The sequence below is a fragment of the Ceratotherium simum genome, chromosome 12 (assembly GCF_057802395.1).
Source record: "Ceratotherium simum simum isolate JZ-2026a chromosome 12, ASM5780239v1, whole genome shotgun sequence".
NCBI classification, from domain to species: Eukaryota; Metazoa; Chordata; class Mammalia; order Perissodactyla; family Rhinocerotidae; genus Ceratotherium; species Ceratotherium simum.
Window position 1 is genome coordinate 18,874,783 of NC_141911.1, and position 26,820 is coordinate 18,901,602.

Here is a 26,820-nt window from a genome sequence, read left to right on the forward strand (position 1 = left end):
CTACCTACTATCTGTGTGACTTAGAGCAAGTTTACTTCTGTGAGCTTTAATTCTCTCATCTATAAAATGTAGATGAAAATGCCAACTTCGTAGGTTGTTCTAAAGATTAACTGAGGAATATACAAGAGCTTGGCAAAGCACAGCACAGTGTTGGCACATAATCAGAACTCAGTAATGAATTGATGCTACTATGACTACGCTAACTTGTTACTTGCTCTCTTAATATGCCCCTCAAGTCTTTGAAATACACACAAATTTAAGATCAGCTTAGGGCATGCATCTAGTTAAATGGTGATTTAATTAGGTAGAGTCAAAGCAGATTTTTAAGAGGAAAGATACTTGTGTTTATAGATGTTGATTGAAACCCAAATGGGATGTTACCTTAATCTCACAAGTGAATAAAGTAAGTGCTGAGTTCAATGAATGAATACTAATCTACAAAACTATGCTGCAGTCTTTTCACCAGGCAGTTTAATTGTTTAAATAAAAGTAAAGAGATCTTTCTGAAAAATATTTTGCCTGTAGGTGATCCTTGATGAACTCCCAGAGGATTTTAAGGCTGCTTTACATGAGTATAACTTGAAAGTGATGGAGGACTTTGCCTCCTTCCTACTGATTGCTTCCAAGTTGGCGAACATGAGAAATGAATATCGACTTCCTTTGTCAAGAATCAGTAAGCAAAATTTAGTTCCATTTTGGAAGAATTTAAAAAATAAATAACCTTGCCTAAGAAAGTCTCTGGGTATTGGATGCTTCAAAGCTGGTAGAAGGAGCTCATTACAGAACAACTGTATTAACCTGGATAATTAACCCCAGAGAACAAATTAGCCCATTACAGAGTGTGGCAATACCTTCTATTTTCCAAAGAAAGAAACTTTATGATTACCAAACGTTAACTGGACAACGGAAGAGAAAAATGAAAGTCAGTCATGAACCATTTTGATTGAAGGTTGCTATATATTAAGGCGGAAAATCAGATCAGAAAATGGGGCAGATGAAGGAGAAAATAGACACTATTAAAATAGACACTATTTCTGCCACTTCTTTTTTTCCTGAGAAATAAGGTAGCTTAGTGGTTATAAACATAAGCTCTGGAAACAGAGTACAGGGTCCAAATCCTTGCTCTTCTAGTTATTAGTCAGTCATTTAACCTTTTATGTTTCAATTTTGTTATCTGTAAAATGAAAGGGAATAATATTACTTAACTTATAGGATCATTGGAGGATTAAGTAAATGTATTAATGTTTGCAAAGTTCTGAAAACAGTGCATGGCATATAGTAAACACTATATGAGTCTGTTCTATCCAATATAGTAGCCACCAGCGTCATGTCACTATTTAAATTTAAATTGATTAAAAGTAAAAAAAATTAAAAATTTAATTGTTCGGTCACACTGGCCACATTTTAAGTGCTCAAAAGCCACATGTGGCAAGTGGCTTCCACTTTGGACCTAGCAGAGATAGAACATTTTCATCATTGTAGAAAGTTCTGTTAGAGAGTGCAGATATCACTGTTTGCTTCTATTATTATTTTTCTTTTTTAGAAATTTTAGATCAGAAACCTTCTGGGGGAGAATAAATGGAGAGAAGATGATAGAGTAAGGGTAAAGACTTAATTTATGGAGGTAATAGCCTGATTCCCTTATAATTCTAATATATTCTTTTTTTTTTTTGTGAGGAGACTAGCCCTGAGCTAACATCTGATGCCAATCCTCCCCTTTTTTCTTGAGGAAGACTGGCCCTGAGCTAACATACGTGGCCATCTTCCTCTACTTTATATGGGACGCTGCCACAGCATGGCCTAACAAGCGATGCGTCGGTGCGCACTCGGGATCCGAACCTGCAAACCCCGGGCTGCCGCAGCGGAGCACGCTCACTCAACCGCTTGCGCCACCGGGCTGGCCCCCTAATATATTCTTAACTGGAGTAAAGTAAAAGGGTGAGCCTTGTAGCTCTCCAAGACTTACTGATGTAAGGCACAGGATGAATAGAATCAGAGAATAATGGTGGAGCAACAAAAGCATCACAGAGAAAACACCATGTGAGTGTGAATGTCTCACCTCCATCATAAAAAGGAGCCACACCTGCACGTGACCTGGTGCCTTACAAGTCCAATGAGACTGTACCTAGGATGTGGATGGAAAATATGTTTCATCTCATATGCCAGCTCCAAATCCACTGGCAGTCGCTGTCTGAACATTGTGTCTAGGAGGATTCTGAGGTTATGTCTGAATTGAGTAGGAAAAGGTAACAGGTAATAAAAAGAGTAATGACAATAAGTTAATAGCCAACACTGATTGAATGAATACTCTGTGCCAAGCTGAATTAATCACTTTATCACCATATCTCAGCCAGTCTTCACTATGATGTCTGCCATGGGCAGATGAAAGTCAACCACTGTGGCGTGACTTAGAGTAAGTTTAATAGGGTTAATATTTTGATTTTTAAGACCTAAAGTGACCCAATCCAATATGACCAGAATTCACAGGTAGAGAATCTGAAGACTCTCAACTTGTGTCTCATTTAATGAACTGCAAGGAAGGAAGAGGAGCCATTTCACCATTCGTTTGTCTCTCGGGAAACACAGATGGTGATTTGCTTTGACCAGAGACTCTCAACCGTGTAAGTGGAGAATGCATGTTAGGGACAAAACATATTTAAGAGAGAATGGAGTTACACTGTTGTGCAGCCTCGATAGGACCTCAAACCCCAAACATTGAACATGTCCAGTCATACCAACAGCAATGTCTGAGAGAATGATGCCCTGGAGGCCAGGATGATTAATTCTCTAAGGAGTTGGCCTGAGGGACCCTGCTGCTTTGTGGGAAATTTCTGGACACCCTCTATTCTCTCATTTTTGAAGACTCCAGGTTTGATGTGGGAAGAGCAAGAGGAATTAGCTCACATTTTCCCAAAATTGATTATAGACCTCATAGTGCTGTCACTACAACAGGCCTCATGGGTCCTCTGAAGACAAAGCACTAGAACCTCTGGGAGGTTCTGGACAAAGTGTTAGAGTGTTGGAAGAGTTTAGGGTGAATCTGAACTATGAGAAGTAAATTCAGCTTTGATAATATTTAATAATATAGATTGACATTTGTGCCTTAACTCCATTTGATCCCTAGGTCAAAATGTCCCATCTCATGTAAAGTAGTGGTTTTCAAGTATTTTTGCTTATGTAATATCTAATAGAATTTTTTAAAGTTATGAATCCTCTTGCACAGTTTGGGTTGATATCTAAAATTTTTTTTAACTGAAGTTTATAGTTGCCAATGTTCTCATTTCCGGTTCATTATAAGTATGGACATTTTTAAATAGAACTATTATATCACTTTGCAATTTATCCAATAGAATATGAATATCAAGGCTGACACCCATAGCAATAAATTACAAAAAAAAAACCCACATGATTAAATAACTTCTTTAAAGTTACAAATTATACATCATTTATTTTTCTCCTTGAACTTCTATTTTCATCCCCCTTTGCCCACAGTTTAAGTTTACACATCCACTAGCAGTGTTTGCAGATTACCCCTGATTCCCTTGTGCTTTAGTTGCATAATGTGCCCAGAGCCACGGGGCCTTAGTTTTCTGTTTGTTTTGCTATTCTTCCTCTTCTCCTCCTCCTCTCTCCAGTCTTTCTCTTTTTCCTTTTCTTTGGTAAATGGAGACCCAAAGAAGCTTTGTGCTGTTCAGTTGCATTCTGACCTGTGGGCACACAGAGACACTTTCCTTCCAAGGTCATTCCGTGCACCAGTTAAGATTATAATGAAAATTCTACCTTAAAATCAGCTTCAGTTTATTATTCCTTAGTGAATTTTGCTGATTCCTTAGTGAATTTTGCTAATGGTTGCACATTGAAATTGCCCTCAGTAAACTGTGAGGGTTCCTATTTCCCTCCATGGGGCTTTCCCATTCCCTAGGCATGCTTAATGTGACACCCCTTTCCCTCACCATAATGGACCCCTATTTCCATTGACCCTTAGAGGAGCTTAACCTCTCTGCACCTCCTTCCACTCCACTTTCGCAGAATATACTTTGAGAAACTAAGATTGATGAAAGAAATCACAAACTGCAAACAATTATCCTTTAGATATAAATAGTGAATTAATAGGAAATGTATTTCTTTAGGTCATTCTGCGGACAGTTGGTATCAATGGCACTCAGGCTCCTGTGCTGTGGTCACAGAAATTAGATAACCGAGGAAGAAGAATGCCACTTAATGCTTATGCGCTTGATTTCTATAAACATGGTTCCTTGACGAGATTAGGCCGAGAGAACGGGTAGGTTTATGTGTCTATAAAATACATACATACATATATAACTACATCTTATTATTATATATTTATATTATACATTTATTTAAGAATTTATATTCTAGTATATATTTTATATTCTATATATAAACATAAGTTTATATTATAGGTATTTTTAAAATAGCAATTTTAATACAAATTTTATTTAAGGGTTTAAAGTGCAAATTAATCTTTTGAAACATGCTAGATCTCTTTCTAGTAAACTAATCTCTAGTGATTAAAAACTTCAGTATTATTTTGGTTTTGGGTATACCACCAAAATCTTGGTTCTTGGGCTGACTCTGGTGAATATAACTCTGAAGTCAAAAAAATATGATAGAGCTCAAAAAGATATTTTAATTTATTATTATATTGTGTTATCATTAAATGAGATTATTTTAAACTTGAGTAAGAAATAATATTCAGTGATTTCCTGGAGTAAACAAAGATCATTTTTTGTAAAATAAATTAATTCATGTTTCCTTGTTTTCCACAAATGTAACTTGGAGGGAAAACATTCTGGAACTTACATGTGAGGAAGTTAACTTAGCAATTGTCTATTAGAATATGACACTTTTCTAGTTCTTGGGCAGGGAAATCATTTTATAAAGCAATAAATAAGAATGAATACTTTGGATTCACATGGGGAGCAGAAATAATTTAGTCCTGGAATCCGGCAGGTAGAAATGGGGAGAGTCATGCTGTTAAACAGTGACTCAAGAATTCAATATGTGTTTTATATACAATTTTAAATAATTCTGATTGAAATTAGTTTTTAATGTTCTGCTCTTCTTGAAAAACCTTGAGCTATGTCTCAGTTTTTCTTATATCTAGTTCTTAGTTGTGAATAAAGTAGAAATGAAATTAGTAAGTAATAAAACTGTTTTGTTTTTATCTTAATCTCTAGTCCCCACTGACCCTTCTAAGCTTGATTTTTATATTTTGCCCACCCTGCAAGATGGTCACTTTGTGTTTATAATTTTTTGTGATTTTGACACCTGTGCCTCTGAACTTCATTATGATTAATACAACAGAATGATTCATCAGCTAGGAGAGTATTGACAGATAAACTGTTATGGACAGAGCCACTATTAAAGTGTGAGTTCAATCTTTTGTGTTTTTATACTTTTTAATTTATGAATTTTATTCTCTTTAGGATGACTGTGGGACAGATTTTAAAGCTTTTAAAAGATTTTGCACTCAACATTGAGACTATCAGGTATGTTATATATCAGGTTTGATCTTCTCAATTATTTTATGATAATTAACAAGCGTTAATTAGCAAACGTTGAGCTCTTCCTTTATATTAAGTTCATAATACTAGTGAAGAGCACTCCAGAGGTACCATTGGGTCTCCTGGGTTCTAGGTAATCCAGCTGCCAAAAGACCCTGCAGGCCCTCTTCTCATGACCCTATTGCGCTGTTTTTTTGTATTAGGATTTGTCTTATATCCATTTGGAAGGAAGTTCCATCCAGACCAGAGCCTCAAAGGCACTATCCCAATAGCCCATAGATCCCCAGGCCTAATTACATTCAGTTTCTACAAAGGCTGAGCATTTCCTCTGAATCAGATAAACAGAACGTAAGAGGGTCACACCTTGAGGGCTCCATTAGGTCTCTAGTTTATATCCACTTCAAAACACTAGGTCTTTCTCATACTCAGTGCTTTTCCCAGACCCACTTGACTCTGGCATCTCCTACTGACTTCCCATGTCCACCTGTTCAGTTGCCCTATAGGTAACCAAGTAATGAACTGTATGTGGACACTCCCACCCCTGTGCTCCATTGGTCATCTAGTTTTTGTCGAGTTCTATCTTCCCTAAACCTCCAGTCCTTACACACTTTGTTCTTTATCAGGTGTATATGGTCTCTCACTTAAAGTAAATTCAACTTTTTGGGGGAACCTTTATTTTGGGGTCCTTGCTAGTGAGGATATGTTTGTGTTTTTCTTTGATCTGAGCTGAGTCAGGCCCTTTGGGAAACTCTCTCCAGAGAGTGGGAGTCTTAGGATGGCCCTGCTTTGCCCACCTAGGGTATTTCTACTTGGTAGATTCTTGAGTGGCTCATAGTTTACAAAGCTACAACCTCTTTGAGCAGCCTGCGAAGCTCCAGAGACTTTAAACATATCTCAAAAGTTGGAACAGGTAGAATAACTGATTCAGTCAGTCATCCATTTATCAACAAAGAAATTATTAAGGTATGACCACGTTAGACATATTCTTCCAGGCACTTTGGTGTCATGGGAGAAACTATCTTTTAGACAATCATATGTGGTAAGTGCTATGATTGAGTTACACATGAATTATTATGTTAACACAAATAACTTTATGACTAATACTACTAGAATCAGAGAAAGCATTATAGAAGAAGTAATTTTCCAATCAAGTCTTAAAGAATAGTGAGAATGCGTTAAACAAATTTAAAATGTGGTGGTAGGAGAGAATTTCAAGCAAAGGGAATAGTATGTCCAAAGGTACAGAGATGTTAAAAGATCCCGATGCATCAGGCACAGCCTGAAGCTTATGATGGTGGAGTGTGGAATATGGGGGTTGTGATAGGAATGGGGGAAGATGCTGAGTGGTGAGTGATGAGTCTTTAAAGGGAATTTGGCTTTACATGGTGAAGGGTCTTAACTGTCACATCGTGGAGTTTGGATTTAAACTTGTATGTAGTGGTGAGATAGGGGAAGTTTCTGAGTGAGTGTGACATAGATCCATGTTTTAGAGATGTTATTCTGGCAGAGGTATGTGGGTCGAATGAAGAGATGAAGAAACTGAAGGCAGAGAGCTAGGTAGGACGCTGTAGCCATACTCCAGGGGAGAGATAATGAAGGTTTGAATTAAGGCAGTAGCAGTAGGGATGGATGGCAGGGATTAGAAAAATAGTTGAGGGGTGAAATTCATGCAATGGGGCAAGAGATATCAATCATAACTGGGGTTTTTAATCTGGTTGACAATTTTTTTTTGTGTGTGTGAGGAGATCAGCTCTGTGCTAACGTCTGCCAATCCTCCTCTTTTTTTTTTTTTTTGCTGAGGAAGACTGGCCCTGGGTTAACATCCCTGCCCATCTTCCTCCACTTTATATGGGACGCCGCCACAGTATGACTTGCCAAGCAGTGCGTCGGTGCGTGCCCGGGATCTGAACCGGGGAACCCCGGGCCGCTGCAGCGGAGCGCGCACGCTTAACTGCTTGCACCACCGGGCTGGCCCCATGGTTGACAATATTAATGAAAGTAGGGAATATGGGATGGTTTGGCAACTGAAAATTACAAGTTGGAATTTAAAATTATTGCATGTGGTGTCTGTAAGACATTCAGGGGGAAATGACTAGCAGTCAGATAGCATTATAGATCTGTAACTCAGGAGGAATGTCAGACTCGGAGATAAAGGTATGGTCATTCCTAGTGTTCAGTTACTGAGAACTAGTAAAAAACTGAAACTCTCCTCTGGCGTAAATAAGGTGGTGTATGATAACGAAAAGGAGGACAAATGTCAAACCACAATGCTTTCAATGCTTGAATAACATCTCAGGTAGCTGAGAGAGCCATTTCTTTCTCTCTCCATTCTTGTTCACCCCAGGTTCCTAGTCCTAAGATATATGGGTAGGGACATAAATTTCTTTTATTTGATTTGTGACTGTAAGTTTAAAAAATAATGGTCATAGTACTCGGAAATGCAGATGATGGCTCCAAGGATATGTGTGTAGAGAAGAAAAGGAGTTAAATAACTGCTGCTAAGGTCTAGGGACATGGAATTCTGTGGTTTTTCCAACTCAGCAAGTTTAGAGGTAGATAGAGAGGAACTGCATGAAGGGGCATCTTTTAATATTTTCTCAAGATATATGATGTATTTTGTAAAGATTTTACAAGGTTAATGTAGCTCTCATTATTATTCCATAGATTTTCTCTGCATTTTTCCATTTGGTGGATTTTGGAGTAATTAATTCTGCCAGCCTTCTTACAATATTGAATGTTACCAAAATGTAGGCTTATTATTATTATTTTTTCTATTGTACAGTGATTCCTTGAGTGAACTATGTGAAGATTAGCATGACAATGTGGTCTTAGCATTTAAACAACTGAGTCAACTCTTCCACGAAAAACTTCGACAAGTCTAAACTGAAATGTGTCCAAATCATTTGGAATAATTACATGGAAATTTCAAGTCCAATTTTGTGATTTTCATCCCTTTCCTAGAAGGATATATTTGAGCCTATACAATGAAATGGAAAGAGGATTCATCATGGAGTCATACAGAATTGAATTCAAATATTAGCTCTGCTATTGTTTAGTTGGATGATGTTTGATAAGTCATTTAATATAACTAAGCCTTAGTTTCCTTTCTGGCAAAATGAGAAAAAAAAAATGCATACCTCTAGTTGTTTTGAGGATTAAATGAGATAATGTATGAAAAGTGTTTGTGTTAGAATGGTAACAATAGTGGTAGTGTTATATTTTTTGTAGTTAAAGTTAATGCATAGCAGAATTTTAGTTCACAATGTCAAGTTTTGAGTATGTCCCTAACCTCTAGGAAATTTTTTCATTAATGATCCATAAATCACAAAAGACCCAAATCAATTCTGAACAACAATTTACTTATGTAAGAAGACTTTTGAGATTACAAGAAAGCCACTGCTATGGACTGAATATTTGTGACCCCCAAAATGTATAGGTTGAAATCCTAACCCCCACTATGATGGTATAAGGAAGTGAGGTCTTTGGTGGGTATTTAGGTCATTAGAGTGGAGCCCTCATGAATGGGATTAGTGTCCTTATAAGAAGAGACACAAGAGCTTGCTCTCCTCTCTCCACTCTCTGCCACGTGAGGCTACGACAAGAAGACAGCCATCTGTAAACCAGGAAGTGGGCCCTCACCAGAAACTAACCAGCCAGCACTTCTCACTGATCTCGGACTTCCTGGCCTTCAGAACTGTGAGAAATAAATATTTGGGGGCCGGCCCAGTGGCATAGTGGTTAAGTTCGTGGGTTCCGCTTTGGCGGCCTGGGGTTCACTGATTCAGATCCTGGGCACCAACCTACTTACCGCTCATCAAGCCATGCTGAGGTGGTGTCCCACATAGAAGAGCTACAACTCTACAACTGTGATACACAACTATGTACTGGGGCTTTGGGGAGAAAAAAGAAAAAGAGGAAGATTGGCAACAGATGTTAGCACAGGGCCAATCTTCCTCAAAAATAAAAAAAAAGAAAATAAATATTTGTTAAGTTACCCAGTCTATGGTATTCTCTTATAGCAACCTGAACTAAAACCACCACTTAGCATAGTTATAAACTACTTTCCTATTGAAAGCAGGACATGTCGATTCAACTGTTTTTCCAATAGTAATGATAGATTTTGTTTGAGTCCCTACACTTTCTTATTTCTTCTTCCCAAATGATCAGAAGTACACTTTTTTACTTCCTGGATTAAGGATTTTATATGTGACTGAGAAAAATTTTTACCCTGTGAAGCAAAACAAATGTAGAATTCAGAGTATTTCCCCCTCAGTGTCATAATTAAAAAACACCCCCCCATAACAACCACAATGAAAATAGATGAACATTTAAATACTATTAAGGCTGTGTAATAAATGACTACAGTACTCTAAAGGAGAAAATAGTATCTCCAATGAGCCTAATCAGCAGTTTGTTTATAAATTAGGAAATATGATTCTTAAAGCTGTTAAAACAGTTTTGAAACAGTTTCAACTAGCAAACTTGAATTTTTTATGTAAATGAGGTCTTGGGTATAAGTTCTGTGATGCTTTAAGAAAATAATTAGCTGATAAGTTGGTGTTATTGCACTTGTGTATAATAAGTGAGTGGACACCCATAAAGAAATAAAGAATGTTTAATTTATTTACTTTGAGCTTTTTCTGTTAAATTTGTATGCATGTACGCATTAGGTATTTGGCTTTCATTATTCTCTATGTCTACCTTAGCCTCAGGTCACAGACTACACAATCTGTTTTAGACCCAGACCTTGAACACAGAACATTTCTTTCTCAGAGTGAAAGACATAACCTCTGCTATCATCAAGAATGTCTTACCAAGACACCATCTATGGTGTGAGATTACTTACAAATATATTACATAGGCTTAAAAAAACACCAGTGTTTGACTTTGTCTAAAAATGGGAAAACCTCTATTCCTTAGAACTAAGCCAGAATTGTTTTATATTAGGCATGTGTCAAAATCAAGTATAACTATTTTCTTTGGGCCAATTCTGAATTTTTTCTTTTAAAATAAACACATAGTAACAAATGTGGTAGATATTAATCCAACTATATCAATAATCACTTTAAACATTAATGGTCTACATACAGCAATTAAAAGACAGAGATTGTCAGAGTGGATCAAAAAACAAGAACCAACTATGTGTTGTCTACAGTAGATCTATTTTAAATATAAAAACACATAGTGATTAAAAGTAAATGGCTAGTATATTTAGTTTCCTGTTCTACATGTAAGGAGCTTGGGGGTTGCCACTCCATCCTAACAAAAAGGAAACAGCTGAACAAACTGAAAGATTGACAGCTCTTCATGGGTCTCCAATAAAAGTGAGGTCACAGGGCAAACTGCTGCCCCGAAAATTGGACAGACAGACAAGCAGATACAAAGTATCACAACAAACCCAACTGGAGCAGAAGCCTCAGTGGGAAACAATGCTAGGGTAAGAAAATCTGCATTGAGACTGACAAATTGCTGGAGGCTAGGCATGGACAAGTTTGAGAGTTAAAAACTCCAGGGGGACCCAGTCACAGGGGAGGTCCCTCATTCTTTTGTAAGTTTTATGTCCAGGAGCTTGACCAGGGTCTCCCAGTAAATATTAGAGAAAAATATCCTTATGTTTCTGGCAGGAGGAGGGGAAAAGAATCGCTTGGAAATATGCCAGAACATTCTGTTTTTCTTAACAAGGTCTGCCCTCAGGAGACATTAGTTACCCGTAGCCTAACTTACTGGGATTTTATCAGAGCCTAACTGACCTGGGGGAAAGGAATACCCAACTCCAGCCCAGTCTAGCCATCCTGTCTCACCTAAGAGAGGAGGAAAAAAATAGAGAAAGGGGCTGGCCCCATGGCTTCGTGGTTAAGTGCTCGTGCTCCACTACTGGCGGCCCGGGTTCGGATCCTAGGCGCGCACCGACGCACTGCTTCTCCGGCCATGCTGAGGCCTCGTCCCACATACAGCAACTAGAAGGATGTGCAACTATGACGTATAACTATCTACTGGGGTTTTGGGGAGAAAAAGGAGGAGGATTAGCCATAGATGTTAGCTCAGAGCCGGTCTTCCTCAGCAAAAAGGGGAGCATTAGCATGGATGTTACCTCAGGGCTGATCTTCCTCACACACACACACAAAATAGAGAAAGACCTGTGAAGATCACAGTCCACTGGCATAGGCTTTCTGAGAGACTGAGACCTAATCATAGGACTATAGAATGCTTCTCCTCCCCCAACACCTTACTACTACGTTACTAAAGCCTCATTTATAGCAGTTCCTTTTACCTGATACATTGCATCCAGCTGCGAAGAAAAATTATATGGCATACTAAAAGGCAGAAAAAAAAAAAAGCAGAAGAAACAGCAAGCAAAAGAACCAGAAATGATGGGGATGTTGGAATTATCAAACTGGAAATTTAAAAGAAGTATGATTAATATGCTAAGGGCTCTAATGGATAAAGTAGACAGCATGCAAGAACAAATGGGCAATGTAAGCAGAGAGATGACAATCCTAAGAAGGAACCAATAAGAAATGTTAGAGATTGAAAACACTGTAACAGAAATAAAGAATGCCTTTGATAGGTTTATTAGTAGACTGGACACAGCTGAGGAAAAAATCTCTGAGTTTGAGGATATATAAATAGATGCCTCCAAAATGGAAAAGCAAAGAGAACAAAGACTGAAGAAAGCAGGACAGAGTATCAAAGAACTGTGGAACAACTACAAAAGGTGTAACATGCACATAATGAGAATACCAGAAGGAAAAGCAAGAGAAGAAAGAACAGAAGAAATATTTGAAAAAATAATGAATGAGAATTTCCCCACATTAATGTCAGACACCAAACCACAATCCAGGAAGCTCAGAGAACAAGAGCAAGCAGGATAAATGCCAAAAAAATTACACCTAAGCGTATTATTTTCAAACAACAGGAAATCAAAGATAAGGAGACAATCCTGAAAGAAGCCAGAGGAAAAAACACCTTGCCTGTAGAAGAACAAAGACAAGAATTATATCTGACTTCTCAGAAACTATGCAAGCAAGAAGAGAGTGGAGTGAAATATTTAAATTGTTGACAGTAAAAACCTACCTATGTAAAATTCTGTCCTCTGTAAAATAATCCTTCAAATGTGATGGAGAAATAAAGACTTCCTCAGACAAGCAAAAATTGAGGGAATTTGTTGCCAGTGACCTGCCTTGCAAGAAATATTAAAAAAAGTTCTTTAGAGAGAAGGAAAATGTAGATTAGAAACCCAGATCTACATGGGAAAGGAATAGCTTTGAAGAAGGAATAAGTGAAGGTAAAACAAAAACTTTAATTTTTCTTATTCTTCATTGATCTACAGGTAATAGTTTGTTCAAAATAATAATAGTAATAATGTATTTAATTATGTAGGCCTATATATGTAAGCACATATATAAGTGTATGCTTATATACTTATGTATGCTTATATATGAGTGAAATGAATGACAGCAGTGATACAAGGGACAGAAGGGACAAGTTAGGATTATTTTGTTATTGTAAAGTATTAAAACTACTTGTAAAGCAGCCAAGTGTTATTTGAAAGTGGGCTTGGAATAGTTGTAAATGTGTATTGCAAACTCTAGGGCAACCACTAGAAAAAGAAAAAAGAGAAGTATAACTGACATGCTAAAAAAAGAGAAAAAATAGAATTATATAAAATACTCGATTACAACCACAAAAGGCAGAAAAAGAGTGAAAGACAAAAATAGGAACAAAGAACAAGGCAACAAATAGAAAAGAGTAATAAATATGGTAGATATTAATCTAACTATATGAATAATCACTTTGAACATTAATGGTCTAAATATATCAATAAAAGACAGAGATTGTCAGAGTGGATCAAAATAATACCCACCTGTATGTTGTCTACAGGAAAATCACTTTAAATATAAAGACACATAGATATTAAAAGTAAAGAGATGGAGATAGATATACCATGCTAACACTAATCAAAACAAAGCAGAAGTAGCTATGTTAATTTCAGATAAAGAAAACTTCAAAGCAAGGAAAGTCATCAGGGATAGAGAAGGGCATTACATAATGGTAAAGGGGCAATTTTTCTAAAGAGACATAACAATCCTTAACATGTGTGTGTTAACAACAGATCATCAAAACACATGAGGCAGAAGCTGATAGAACTTCAAGGAGAAATAAATGAATCCACTATTATGGTTGCAGACTTCAACACCCCTCTATCAGAAATGGACAGATCCAGCAGGCAGAAAATCGGTAAGGACATGAATGAACTCAGTAACACCATCAATCAACTCGACAAAATGACATCTATAGACTGCTTCATCCAACAACAACTGAATATCCATTCTTCTCAAGCTTACATGGAGCATTCATCAAAATATACCAAACTCTGGGTTATAAAACATACCCTAACAAATTTAAAAGATTACAAATAATACAATTTCTGCTCTCAGACTACAATGAAATTAAACTAGAAATCACTAACAGAAAAATAGCTGGAAAAATCCCCAAATATGTGTAGATTATACAATACACTTCTAAGGAATACATGGGTCAAAAAAGAAATTGCAAGAGAAATTTTAAAATATTCTGAACTAAATGAAAATGAAAACACAGTTCATCAAAATTTTTGAGATGCAGCAAATTATTGCTAAAGGGAATTATATAGCATTGAATGCATGTATGAGAAAAGAAGAAAGACCCAAAATCAATTTTCTAAGCTTTCACCTTAAGAAACTGTAAAAAACATGAGCAAATAATATCCAAAGAAAGTAGCAGAAAAGAAATAATAAAAATTAGAGCAGAAATCAATGAAATTGAAAACAAGAAATTAATACAGAAAATCAATGAATCCAAAAGCTGATTCTTTGAAAAGATCAATGAAATTGATAAGCCTCTAACCAGACTAAGTAAGTAAAAAAGAGAGAGGACAAATTACCAATATCAGAAATGAAAGAAGGGCCATCACTACACATCCTATGAACATTAAAAAGATAATAAAGGATGCTATGAACAACTTTGTGCCTATAAATCTGATAACCTAGAAGAAATGGACCAATCCCTTGAAAAACACAATCTCCCAAAATGCACACAAGAAGAAATAGACAATCAGAATAGGCCTATATCTATGAAAGAAATTGAATCTATAATTAATAACCTTCCAAAAAAGAAAGCGCCAGGCCCAGATGAGTTCACTGGTGAATTCTACGAAACATTTAAGGAAGAAATTATACTACTTCTCTAAAATCTCTTTCAGAGAATAGAAGCAGAGGGATTACTTTCTAACTCATTCTATGAGGTCAGCATTGCTTTAATACCAAAATAGGCAAAGAAACTACAAGAAAAGAAAACCACAGACCAATATCTCTCATTAACCTAGATGCAAGAATCCTAAACAAAATATTAGCAACTTAAATTTAACAATGTATGAAAAGAATTATACAGTACGACCAAGTGGGTTTTATCCAGGTATGCAAGGCTAGTTCAACATTCAAAAATCAATTAATGTAATCCTTCACATCAACTAAAAGGCTAAAGAAGAAAAATCACATGATCATATCAATAGATGCAGAGAAAGCATGTGACAAAAATCCAACATTCATTCATCATAAAAACTCTCAGTAAGCTAGGGATGGGGGAAACTTCTTCAACTTGTTAAAGAATCTTTACAAAAATCTACAGCTAAAATAATACTTAATAGTGAGAAACTGCAAGCTTTCTTCCTAAGATCAGGAAAAGGCAATGATGTCCCCTCTCATCACTTTTTTCCAATATCGTACTGGAAGTCCTAACTAATGCAATAAGACAAGAAAAGGAAATAAAATGTATACTGATTGAGAAGGAAGAAATAAAACTTTGTTTGCAGATGACATGATTGTCCATGTATAAAACATAAAACAATCAACAAAAAAACTCCTGAAACCAATAAGCAATTATAGCAAGGTTGCAGGATACAGGGCTAATACACAAAAGTCAACCAAATTCCTATTTACCAGTGATGAACCAGTGGAATTTGAAATTAAAAACACAATGTCACTTACATTAGCTCCCCCTGAAATGAAATACTTAGCTATAAATTAACAAAATATGTACAAGAACTATATGAGGAAATCTACAAAACTCTGTTGAAAGAAATCAAAGGATAACTAAATAAATGGAGACATAGTCCTTCATCATGGATAGGAACACTCAATATTGTTGAGATGTCAGTTCTTCCCAACTTGATCTGTAGATTCAATGCAATCCCAATAAAAATCCCAGAAAGTTATTTTGTGGATATTGACAAACTGATTCTAAAGTCTATATAAAAGAGGCAAAAGACCTGAAATAGCCAACACTGTATTGCAGAAGAAGAACAAAGTTGGAGGACCGACAATACTTGATTGTAAGTCTTACTATAAAGCTATTGTAATCAAGACACTGTAGTATTGGCAAAAGAATAGACAGATTAATGGAACAGAATAGAGATCCCAGAAATAAATGTCCATAAATATAGTCAACTGATCCTCTACAAAGGAGTAAAGAAAATACAATGGTGCAAAGATAGTCTTTTCAACAAGTGGTGCTGGAACTGAACATCCACAAGCAAAGAATGAATCTAAACATAACTACACCCCTCACAAAAAATTATGTCAAAACGGATCATAGACCTAAATGTAAACCTCAAGAACTCCTAGAAGATAACATAATAGAAAATCTAGATAACCTTGGGTTTGGCAATGAATTTTTAGGTATGATAATGGCACAATCTGTGAAAGAAATACTTGACAAGCTGGACTTCATTAAAATTAAAAACTTCTGCTATGAGAAAGACACTATCAAAAGAAGTAAAAGACAAGCCACAGACCTGGAGAAAATATTTGCAAAAAGACATATCTGCTAAAAGACTGTTATCTATATTATACAAAGAACTCCTAAAACTCAACAGCAAACAACTTGGTTAAAAAAATGGGCAAAAGACCTGCACAGAGAATGGATATTAAGTTTCAGTCAAGCAAGATGAAATAGTTCTAGAGATCTGCTGTACTACTTTGTGCTTATATTTAATAATACTGTACTATACACTTAAACATTTGTTAAGAGTACAGATCTCATTTTATGTGTTTTTTACCACAATAAAAAATTTGAAAAATTAAATTAGAAGAGACGTTCACTAATAGAAAATTTTGATCTTTATTTCTTGACATTTATGTGATATATGCCCGACTGTTAACTTTCTTCACGTAGTGAAATATAAATTAGGTATTAGTGATTCTAGACAGAGAAACAGTGATTAAACAAATATTAATAAATTGAATAGTACTGTTAATCCTGCCGGTAGATTCATACATTCCGTCTGAGATTTGACTCCTCTAAAAAGTTAGAGACCAAAAATATAGAACAATAAATAATAAGGTATAGTCAAAATTCTAGAATCTCTATAAATTGTTTTTCTACAAAGATGCAACACAAATTTTAAAAAGAAATAAAGAGAATGAAGCCATGGGAGCTTTGTTTAAGCTAAGAATCAGTTAGATAAATAATTCCATCAACTTAGGTTTGACCTAATATGTTGCCCATAATTTTTATCTTTTTGAGATTTAAAAATTCTGAAATTAATTGTTTGAATGGAAATTATCCACATTGTTTTTATTTTTTGTCTTTTGCTTACAGTATTATAATCAGTATTTACAGACATAGTCTTATATAAAACATCCAGTGTAATTTTAATGATGATTTGTCTTTCAAAATAAAAATCTTTAAGTAAAAATAAAAGACCTGAACAGGCAACTCACCAAAGAGGTATACAGATGGTACGTAAGCAAATGAAAAGATGCTCAACATCATGTCATTAGGGAATTGCAAATTAAAACAATAATGAGATACCACTACACACCTATTAGAATGGCCAAAATCCAGAATGCTAACAATATCAAATGCTGGCAAGTATATGATGCAATAGGAATTCTTATTCTTTGCTATTTGCGAAATGGTCTAGCCACTTTGGAAGACAGTTTGGCAGTTTCTTACAAAACTAAACCTACTCTTATCAAAAGATCCAGCTATCACATTCCTTGGTATTTACCCAAGAAGTTAAAAACTTATGTCCACACAAAAACCTGCACATGGATGTTTACAGCAGCTTTATTCATAATTGTCAAAACCTGGAAGCAACCAGCATGTCCTTTGGTAGGTGAATGGATAAACTGTGGTATATCCAGACCACATGGAATGATGGAATATTATTCAGCAATAAAAAAAGAGCTATCAAGCCATGAAAAGACAAGGAGGAAACTTAAATGCATATTTCTGAGTGAAAGAAGCCAATCTGAAGAGGTACACATTCTATGATCCCAACTATATGACATTCTGGAAAAGGCAAAACTATGGAGACAAAAGAATCATTGGTTGCCAGGAGTTAAGAGGTTAGGGAGAGATGAATAAGCAGAGCACAGAGGATTGTTAGTGTAGTGAACCAACTCTGTATGATACTATAATGGTGGATGTGTCATTATACGTTTGTTCAAACCCATAGAATGTATAATACCAAGAGTAAACCCTAATGTAAACTATGGACTTTGGGTGATAATGAAGTGTGAATGTAGGTTCACTGATTGTAACAAATGTACCACTCTGTGGTGGGAATTTTGATAGCTGGGGAGGCTGTGTATTCACAGGGTATGTGGGGACAAGGATATATGGGAAATCTCTGTACCTTCTGCTCAATTTTGCCATGAGTCTAAAACTGCTCTAAAAAATAAAAAGTCTGTTATAAAAATGAGCACAGATACAGCAGTTTTAGAAAAACAGATGCCTGGAGACCATAGGAATTTCCATTGTTTCTTATTCTCTACCCAAAATAATCTCAAAATAATTTTCAAACCTTCCCCTTGGGCAGATATTAATGGCAGTAATTGTGTCCAATCATAATTACTTTGCTTCATTTGAGGTAAGTCTAAAGGGCTCTGTTTTGTTGTTTTGTGGGGTTTTTATTTTTGCTTTTAAGTAGGGACCTTAAAGAGCAACCTAGCACAGTGATTTCACAGGGAACTCACAGTGTTTCCTACTCCATTTATTATAATAATGTGAAATTTCTCTTTTAGTGAGTTCCTTCTCTGGAATTTTTTGGACACAGAAATACCCAACTGAGATAATATTTCTTTGGTGGATGAAGCAGTGAGATGTAAGGCTCTCTCCTCTGAATCAGAGAAGTAAAGTTGGTTGGTTGGCACTAAGAAGAAAAATAGTGAAACAAGTTCTTCCCTGACACATAGTATTGATAGCATTTGAATTCCTAGTTCATTCCTTTATTCGTGAACACATATTGAGCACCTCCTGTGCATCAGACACTTATCTAAAATCTGGGCATAAATGAGTAATTTAGATAGAAAAAAACTCCTTACTTGTAAGGAGTTTGTATTCTAATGGTGTAGGCAGATAATGAATTCCTCACATGAGAGAGGAAACAAGCCATGCAGTCATTTGGGGAAAGAAACTACCAGGCTAAGTGACAATAGTTCAATGGCCCTGAGGAGAGAATGAATTTGCATTGAAGATATAATGAGAAGGCCAGCATAGCTGGAGCATAGCAAACAAAGAGAAAAGTAAGAGAAGAGTGTGGAGGGATAGGAAAGGCCATAGAATATAGGAACTTGTAGGCTGTTTAAACTAAATATTAAAAAAAAATTAGAATATTTTGGCCAGGATATAGATATAATCTGATTTGCATTTATAAAGGATGGTTCTGGTGACTGTATGAGAATAGACAAAAAGAGAGGATAAGGGGGGACGTATGTTACTATGACAGTCTTGGGGCTTAGATTAGGTTGGATACAAATGGAAGGGATCAGTATGTAGCTTAAGTATGGATGAAATTCCAGATAACTGGTCAAATTCAAGTAAAACTGAGAGAACTTGCTGATGGATCATACAAAGAATATGAAGTTAAGTAAGGAAACAGGATGACCTGTAGGATTTTGCCTTGTGATAGGTTGAGTAATATTAGATATTCAAATGAACGTATCTTGAACTCAGATAGAGATCAGAGCTTGAGGTAAAAATACGGGAGTAGTTAGCATATAAATAATATTAAAGCCACAGGAGTGGATGAGCTCACCGTGAGTGAATATAAATAGAAGAGGGATGAGACTTGGTTCAGTCCAACATTTTAAAATCGGAAATCAATGGTGGAGTTGGAAATAGTGACTAAGAAGGAGTGGCCAGTGAGGTAGGAGAAACACAAGGAGAGGGTGGTGTCCTGTAAGTCAAGTGAAGAAAGTGTTTCAAAAAGAGGGAATAATCAACTATGTAGAAGTTTGAGCAGGATGAGAATGGATGTAGCAATGTGGAGGTTGTTGGTTACCTTGACAAGCGCAGTTTCATAAAGGAGTGATCCCCCTTATGAGTGTAATAATTTGAGGAGAGACTGGAGGCAAGGAGGTAGGGAAGGCAAGTAAAGACCACTTTCAGCTTCCAAATAAAAGGAAGCAGAGATACTGAGTAACAGTTGGAGTCTGTCTTAGTTCGGGCTGCTATAACAAACTACCATTGACTGGGTGGCTTATAAACCACAGAAATTTATTTCTCACAGTTCTGGAGGCTGAGAAGTCCAAGATCAGGGTGTCAACATGGTTGAGTTCTGGTGAGAACCCTCTTCTGGGTTGCAGATTGCCTACTTGTATCCTTAAGTAGTGAGAGCAGAGTGAGGAAGGAAACTCTTGTGACTCATATAGCGCACTAATCCCATTCATGAGGGCTCCACCCTCATGATCTCATTTAATCCTAATTAAAGCCCGAAAGCCCCACCTCCTAAGACCATCACATTGAGGGTAAAATTTCAATATATGAATTTTGGGGGGACACAAACAGAGCCATTTATGAGATTAAATGAAGATTTTTTTTAAGACAGCAGAATTAACAGTGTTTGTATTCTGTTAATTTATTAGTATAGAGGGAAAAATCAATGACACACAAGTGTTAGTATCCTATGGCTGCTGTAACAAATTACCACAGCTTGGTGGCTTAAAAAAACAGAATGTATTCTCTCATAGCTGGAGGCCAGAAATCCAAAATTAGTTACACTGGGCCAAAATCAAGGTGCCCGCAGGCTGTGCTCCCTTGGGAGGCGCTAGGCGAGAGCCTGATTCTTTGCATTTTCCAGCTTTTTAGCTGTTTCCTTGCATTCCTTGGCTCATGGCCCCATATCTATCTTCAAAACCAGCAGCATAGCATCTTCAAATCTTTCTCTGTTTCTGTGATCACATCACCTTCTGTAGTCAAATCTCTCTTTGCTTCCCTCTTATAAGGAGGCTGTGATTATATCTAGGGCCTACCTAGATAATCCAGGATAATTTCCCCATCTCAAAAGCTTAATTTAATTATATCTGGGAAGTCACTTCTGCCATATAAAGCAATATTCACAGGTTTGGGGGATTAGAACACAGACATATTTAGGGACTATTATTCAACTTATCACAACAGGAGAGAGGGGATGATTCCAGGAGCAATGTCCTTGGCCGGTAAGAGAGTTTTGGTGTGGATAGGAATGGGGATATTTTGTTGGTTGTAATAGTGTCATAGGCACTGATGCTGATAGTCTGATATATTTGCTAGCGGGAAGATGGCAGTATTTGCTCTTGAAGCCCAGATAAAGTCCCGTCCTTGGATTCTGTGAGACAGTGCAGAATCTTAATAATAAATTCTCCTTTTTGCCTAACTTATTGAGCAGGGTTTCTGTTATTTGCAATCAAAGGATTCCTGTTTAATTTACAAGGTAGTTATTTAAATTTTTATTTGATACCATATTTTTAAAAAAGATTTTCTGCAGAGAAAATTTCCTATTTTTCAAATTTTCCAGAGAATAATTATTTGACTCTTTTCAAGCCCCTTTTCAAATCAGTGACATTTTTCTTCTTCTGAAATTGGATTTGAGTTGGTTTTGGTGCCAGATAAGTATATCCTCTCATTTGTTTCCTAAGAATGTGAATAATATATTAGCTGATTGGCCAAATAAATCTCTCAGCTCTTGTCTAAAGTTGGCAATAATGTGATGAATAGTCTCTGATTTTATCATTCTGGGTAATTCAGCTGAACAGCAGAGCTTTTCCTTTAATTTCTTGGGATATTTTCTCAAATTCTTGGTTATAGACAGAAAGATAAAATTATGGGAAGGGATATTTATCATATAATAGGATTTAATTTCTTTGCAAAAATGATTGACTAGATTTTTAATGGTTTTATATTGCTGGAAAATTATCTTTTATAAATAACTTATACAGTTATACTAGCTGGCAATTAGCCAATTTTAGCAAATGCCAAAAAATAATATGGGCCTGAAATCATACCTCATCAGCCTTGTATGCTGGATTCAAGAAAATTTCACATGTAACTTAAAGCAACATGATATGTTATATTGTAATGTTTTCATATAAACCCAGAGACTGTATAGTATTATTTAGTAAGCTTTAATGTTTTGAAAGACAAATACATAAATTTCATGATAACTTAAATTAATATAATATAAAATATAGTTAACAATTTAGATAAAATATAATTAATAATTTAAGTTAATATAATTTGGAATACCCATACTTAGTGTCTCAACTGAATTATTATATCTAGTGAGTTACTTTAAAAATCCTTTGGAAGTATAATCCACAGTTTCCAATGTCATTAAAAAATACAACATATCAGTATGTAGCTTAAGTACGGGTGACAGTCTAGACAACTGCCTTCTTATTTTCTGTGAAACATAACACATACACAGTCTTGACAAAAGTTGGCTCCATGAATACTTTTAACACATTTGTGATTAACAGCACCAACATAGCACTCTTATGATTATACATCTTATGTAATATCTATTTTGGAAAGACTAAAATATTCCTACTACCTTTCTTCTCCAAATAAAAGCAAAATGAAGGCATCTTCTAAATAGTATTATAACTTCAGGCAAACTACTGTTATATTTTTAGCTTTTTTTAAAAAAGTCCTTCAAGTGTTGCATTATTAGTTATTATTTTAAGATATATCTTACAGATCTTTTCAACATTTGGTCAGTTTGAAGACTCCAAAAAGGTGATGGATTTCAGATGAGCAGTTCTTCTTTTCCAGGGAGCAAAGGTTGGCCTTGCCTGTTCATTAAAGACTGCTTGGTCTGTGGTCATTTTGAGTCTGGCCTCCGACTCTCATCTGTCCTTTTATTCTGCTCAGCTATGTTTGGTAACTGAACTCATGTTTCAGCAGACTGCCACGATCAAGGAATTCCAGCAGCAGGCTGAGAAGCAGCCCCAGGTCTGAGGGCTGGGTTCTTAGAAATTAAAGGCACTTAGTGTAGAAAGAACTACATTTATGGATCTAATAATCATAGAATTTACACACGTTCCTCTACACACTGACCTAGTGGCTGTAAACCACCTGTCCTTTTAACATGTTCTTAACAATTAAAACTACAGTATATGATTCCAAGGAGAAAAATTGACGCTCATAAGGAATGCTCTTCTTACTATAATCTACTGCTATATGCATATAAATTTTACTCAAGTGGTAGATTATCTTAAAATAGTAATTCAGTAACTACTTAAAAAATAGCTACCTGTTTTACACACATGGTTAGATAAAAATGATCGTATAATGATGATGAATATTATAGACATAGCCCATAACAACAAGATTAAATAGTCAGGAATTGGAGAGGCACTGAGTTTAAACCACTTTGTGACATTGAGTTCAGTGCCTGGCACATCAAAAGCATTGAAAAAATGTTTGTTGAAAGAATCAATAATGAATGAGTGGAGAAACCCAATTCGTGTATTCTTACAGGAAACCATTTACCCTTTAAATTGGAGCTTTCTAAGATTATGTCTACAGGGTCAAGATAAAAAACCCAATTATCTGTCTATATTGATTTAATTCAGTTTATAACAACTCATTTTTCCATTTCATTTCGTCTATTTAACAGTGTCTTAAATGGGATTGTAAATACTTATAAATAACACAAATTTAAGACCAGTATGATCAAAGATTTCTTTATATTGCTAATAAATGTGAGACCATAAGCCAACAGAGGATATCAGAATAAAATACCTTCTGTAGGATAAGACACTTTTTCTCAATAAGTATAGGGCTTCCTGTGATTCTAAAAATGCTCCACTACCATTATTTTATCTATTCTGTAGCATCTTCTTATAATGTAGATTAATATTTAAATCTCCCAAATAGCAAGTATAGGTAATAGAAGAAAAAGCATTTCTGTTCCAACGTCTGGTAGCCGAACCATATCTATGGGGCAAAAATATAATAAAAAATTCTCTGTTAACTTAAAATTGAAGTACTGAGTTTTCCTTTATTTAGATGATACCTCACCATCACATTTGATCCAGTTTCTTATCTAAAGGAGTTTCTTAATGAGCTTGGCTGATTGAACACGTGTTTTTTCCTCCTAAAACCTCCCAAACTAGTAGTACACACCTAAAAGGATGAAGATTGGGGTAGGAGATAGTAGACGGTGCCAGAAATCAACAGACTTATTGGAAAGTGGTAAACAGATGAAGCAGTGGTCTAAGTAAATTAAAGAGCAGAGAAGGTCAAAACTAAAACCCCTGCAGAAGGAGATGCTGACGGGAAGCAAACAATTTGTCTCACAGAGGCCAAGCGAGACTCAGGAATTGAAAGCACCAGGCACTTCCTTGCAAATATTTTTAATTGGTAAACTGTGATACATGTGGGGGTGACATAGGAGCTGAAAATAAGGTTGAAAGAATCTCTCTTCCCTGAGTTAGACTCTACTTTCCTGTCCCCACTTTTCTCCAGAAAAAGTAAACCAGAAAGCCTTCAGACCTAAGGACACATAACTGGGAAGGCAGCAGATGACACACTGGAAGAAGCCTGGGGGAACTGGCCCGCAGAGGCGGAAATAAGAACTTCAGCTCTACCTGTAGCTTTATTTCTTCAAACGATACGATGCAAATATATGCAAATGTTAACATTTGAAAAATCATGGTGTTGTTTTGTTAAAGAATGGGATATCAGGATTAATTAGGTAACTGGTGAATAATACCCTATGTACAATGTACTACTAATTTTCAAATAAAATAAATGCTAATTTTTTCCTTAACAGAACTATAACTATACAAATCCACAGTCATATCAATGTTTTTAAATGTTTTGTTATTGAGTTAATAGTACGTTGTTCAGAGTCCCACCAGTTTTCTTTCCCCCAGACTAAAACTGCATTCAGGCAACAACTTTTGGAAATCCTGGATAAAATTTACAACCCCATCTCAATGTGTATGCTGAGGAAATGTGCACTTATTTCTATATTTTTCTTAATAAAATGTTACTCATTTCTTTTTGTTGCTGTGGGCTTATTTGGAAATTAATGAAGAAATTTTCCCTGCCTCCTAAGATGTGTAACAAAGCACAAATTCCCTCTTCTATCTCCCAAAGTCTAGCCAAGTCTTTTTATGTTTAGAATTCCTTTATTCCAAGGGAAAACTCACACCTTTTTGTAGTTCTGAATCATAAGAATAAAAAAGTTGCAAATGCAGGTGTAAAAACCCTCAAAGTGACATTGATTTGCACATATGATTGAAACAAAACTGTTGGATTATCTACAGGGAGATGGAGGCTGGTGCTTCTAGGGGAAGGGCTTATAGGGCTGGTCCCAGGCCAGGAGAGAGTTGGGTTCTCAGAACCTGGAAGGACAGAGAGGTGGTGGGTTCTGTGATTGACCATAATGCTCAGGCAGGATAGTGCCCTTTCATAGCAGGGTCCGAGTGTAGACACCTGGGCACTGAGCCTTAAGCATCACTGCCTTGAGAGCTGCAGTGAAAGAGGTGGATGCCTCTACTTTCTAACAGGCCACGGGGGCTAAATCAACAAATCTCACAATGAATCTCAGCGGTGAGCATGTTGGTTTACAAACCAGAGGGAGTCCTCTCCCACGTTTCCCTGGAGTTCCTGCTTCCTAAATCATGGTGTAATGCGAGAGAAGGGAGAAATCTGTAAGAAAAAGAAGAAACAAAACCTTATGCTCCTGAGAGACGTCTCAGAGCTGGATATGATTTCATTCAAAAAGATAAAGAAATGTGACATTTCTTTCATTCTATGCATAACAGAGAAAAACATACCTGTTATAAAAATATTGTAATATAAGAATCTGAGGGGCTGGCCCTGTGGCTTAGCGGTTAAGTGCTCGCGCTCCGCTACTGGCGGCCCGGGTTCGGATCCCTGGCACACACTGACACACCGCTTCTCTGGCCATGTTGAGGCTGCATCCCACATACAGCAACTAGAAGGATGTGCAACTATGACATACAACTATCTGCTGGGGCTTTGCAGAAAAAAAAAAGGGAGGAGGGTTGGCAGTAGATGTTAGCTCAGAGCTGGTCTTCCTCAGCAAAAAGAGGAGGATTAGCATGATTGTTAGCTCAGGGCTGATCTTCCTCACAAAAAAAAAAAAAAGAATCTGAAATACAAAAGTTCTCTTAATTAGAAATTTTACACCAGTAGTTTGGCCAAGGCTCTTAAGTTATTATAACAAGTTTCTATTGATTTATTAAGGATGTTTTTTTGTGTGTGTGTGTGAGGAAGATCAGCCCTGAGCTAACATCCGTGCTAATCCTCCTCTTTTTGCTGAGAAAGACCGGCTCTGAGCTAACATCTATTGCCAATCTTCCTCCTTTTTTTTCCCCCAAAGCCCCAGTAGATAGCTGTATGTCATAGTTGCACATCCTTCTAGTTGCTGCATGTGGGATGCGGCCTCAGCATGGCTGGAGAAACGGTGTGTCGGTGTGCGTCCACGATCAGAACCCGGGCCGCCAGTAGTGGAGCGTGCGCACTTAACCGCTAATCCATGAGGCTGGCCCTAAGGATGCTTTTAGTGCATGGAAATTAATATGGTTTTGTAACATAGTTTTGAAAATGCTGTCTTGTCCCAGTTTGGAGGCCTTGGCTAGAAGCTGGTCACTTCCCCTTCTCGAGCAGTCCCTTAAGTCCACACCCTCAACCACCTTCCGTATAGGGCTCTCACACTCCGGGCCACCATACACCCACCCTGGTGGCCCCAGGGCCAGGTACTAGACGACCAGGGGCAGCCCCTTTGCCCCAGAGCCCACTGAAATTATTCAAATTAGCCAATCCTAAACCTGTTTATCCTGCCTCACCAATTCCTTCCCAGGGAAACACAGATAAAGGCACGTGCCCACAGTTCTCCCTCTCCTGCCTCTTGACTGAGCCTGGTGCTTCCTCTGAGTGGCCCTGCATTGCTGTGCTCTCCCTAGGAAACTATGAATAACAAAACTGTCATACTGTCTCATCTCTCTCTTGA

General features: G+C 36.7%; 1 protein-coding gene across 1 annotated transcript in view; it reads left to right on the plus strand.

Annotated features, from left to right (window-relative positions):
• Positions 1–10,153, plus strand: part of LOC101391083 (putative ATP-dependent RNA helicase DDX60-like) — an 87,813-nt gene extending 77,660 nt beyond the window's left edge. The window contains exons 32-34 of the mRNA XM_087437257.1: positions 4,131–4,282; positions 5,451–5,513; positions 8,311–10,153. Coding sequence (XP_087293383.1) covers positions 4,131–4,282; positions 5,451–5,513; positions 8,311–8,341 — 246 coding nt within the window. The 3' untranslated portion in view covers positions 8,342–10,153. The remainder of the gene's footprint in view (positions 1–4,130; positions 4,283–5,450; positions 5,514–8,310) is intronic.
• Positions 10,154–26,820: the final 16,667 nt, after the last annotated feature.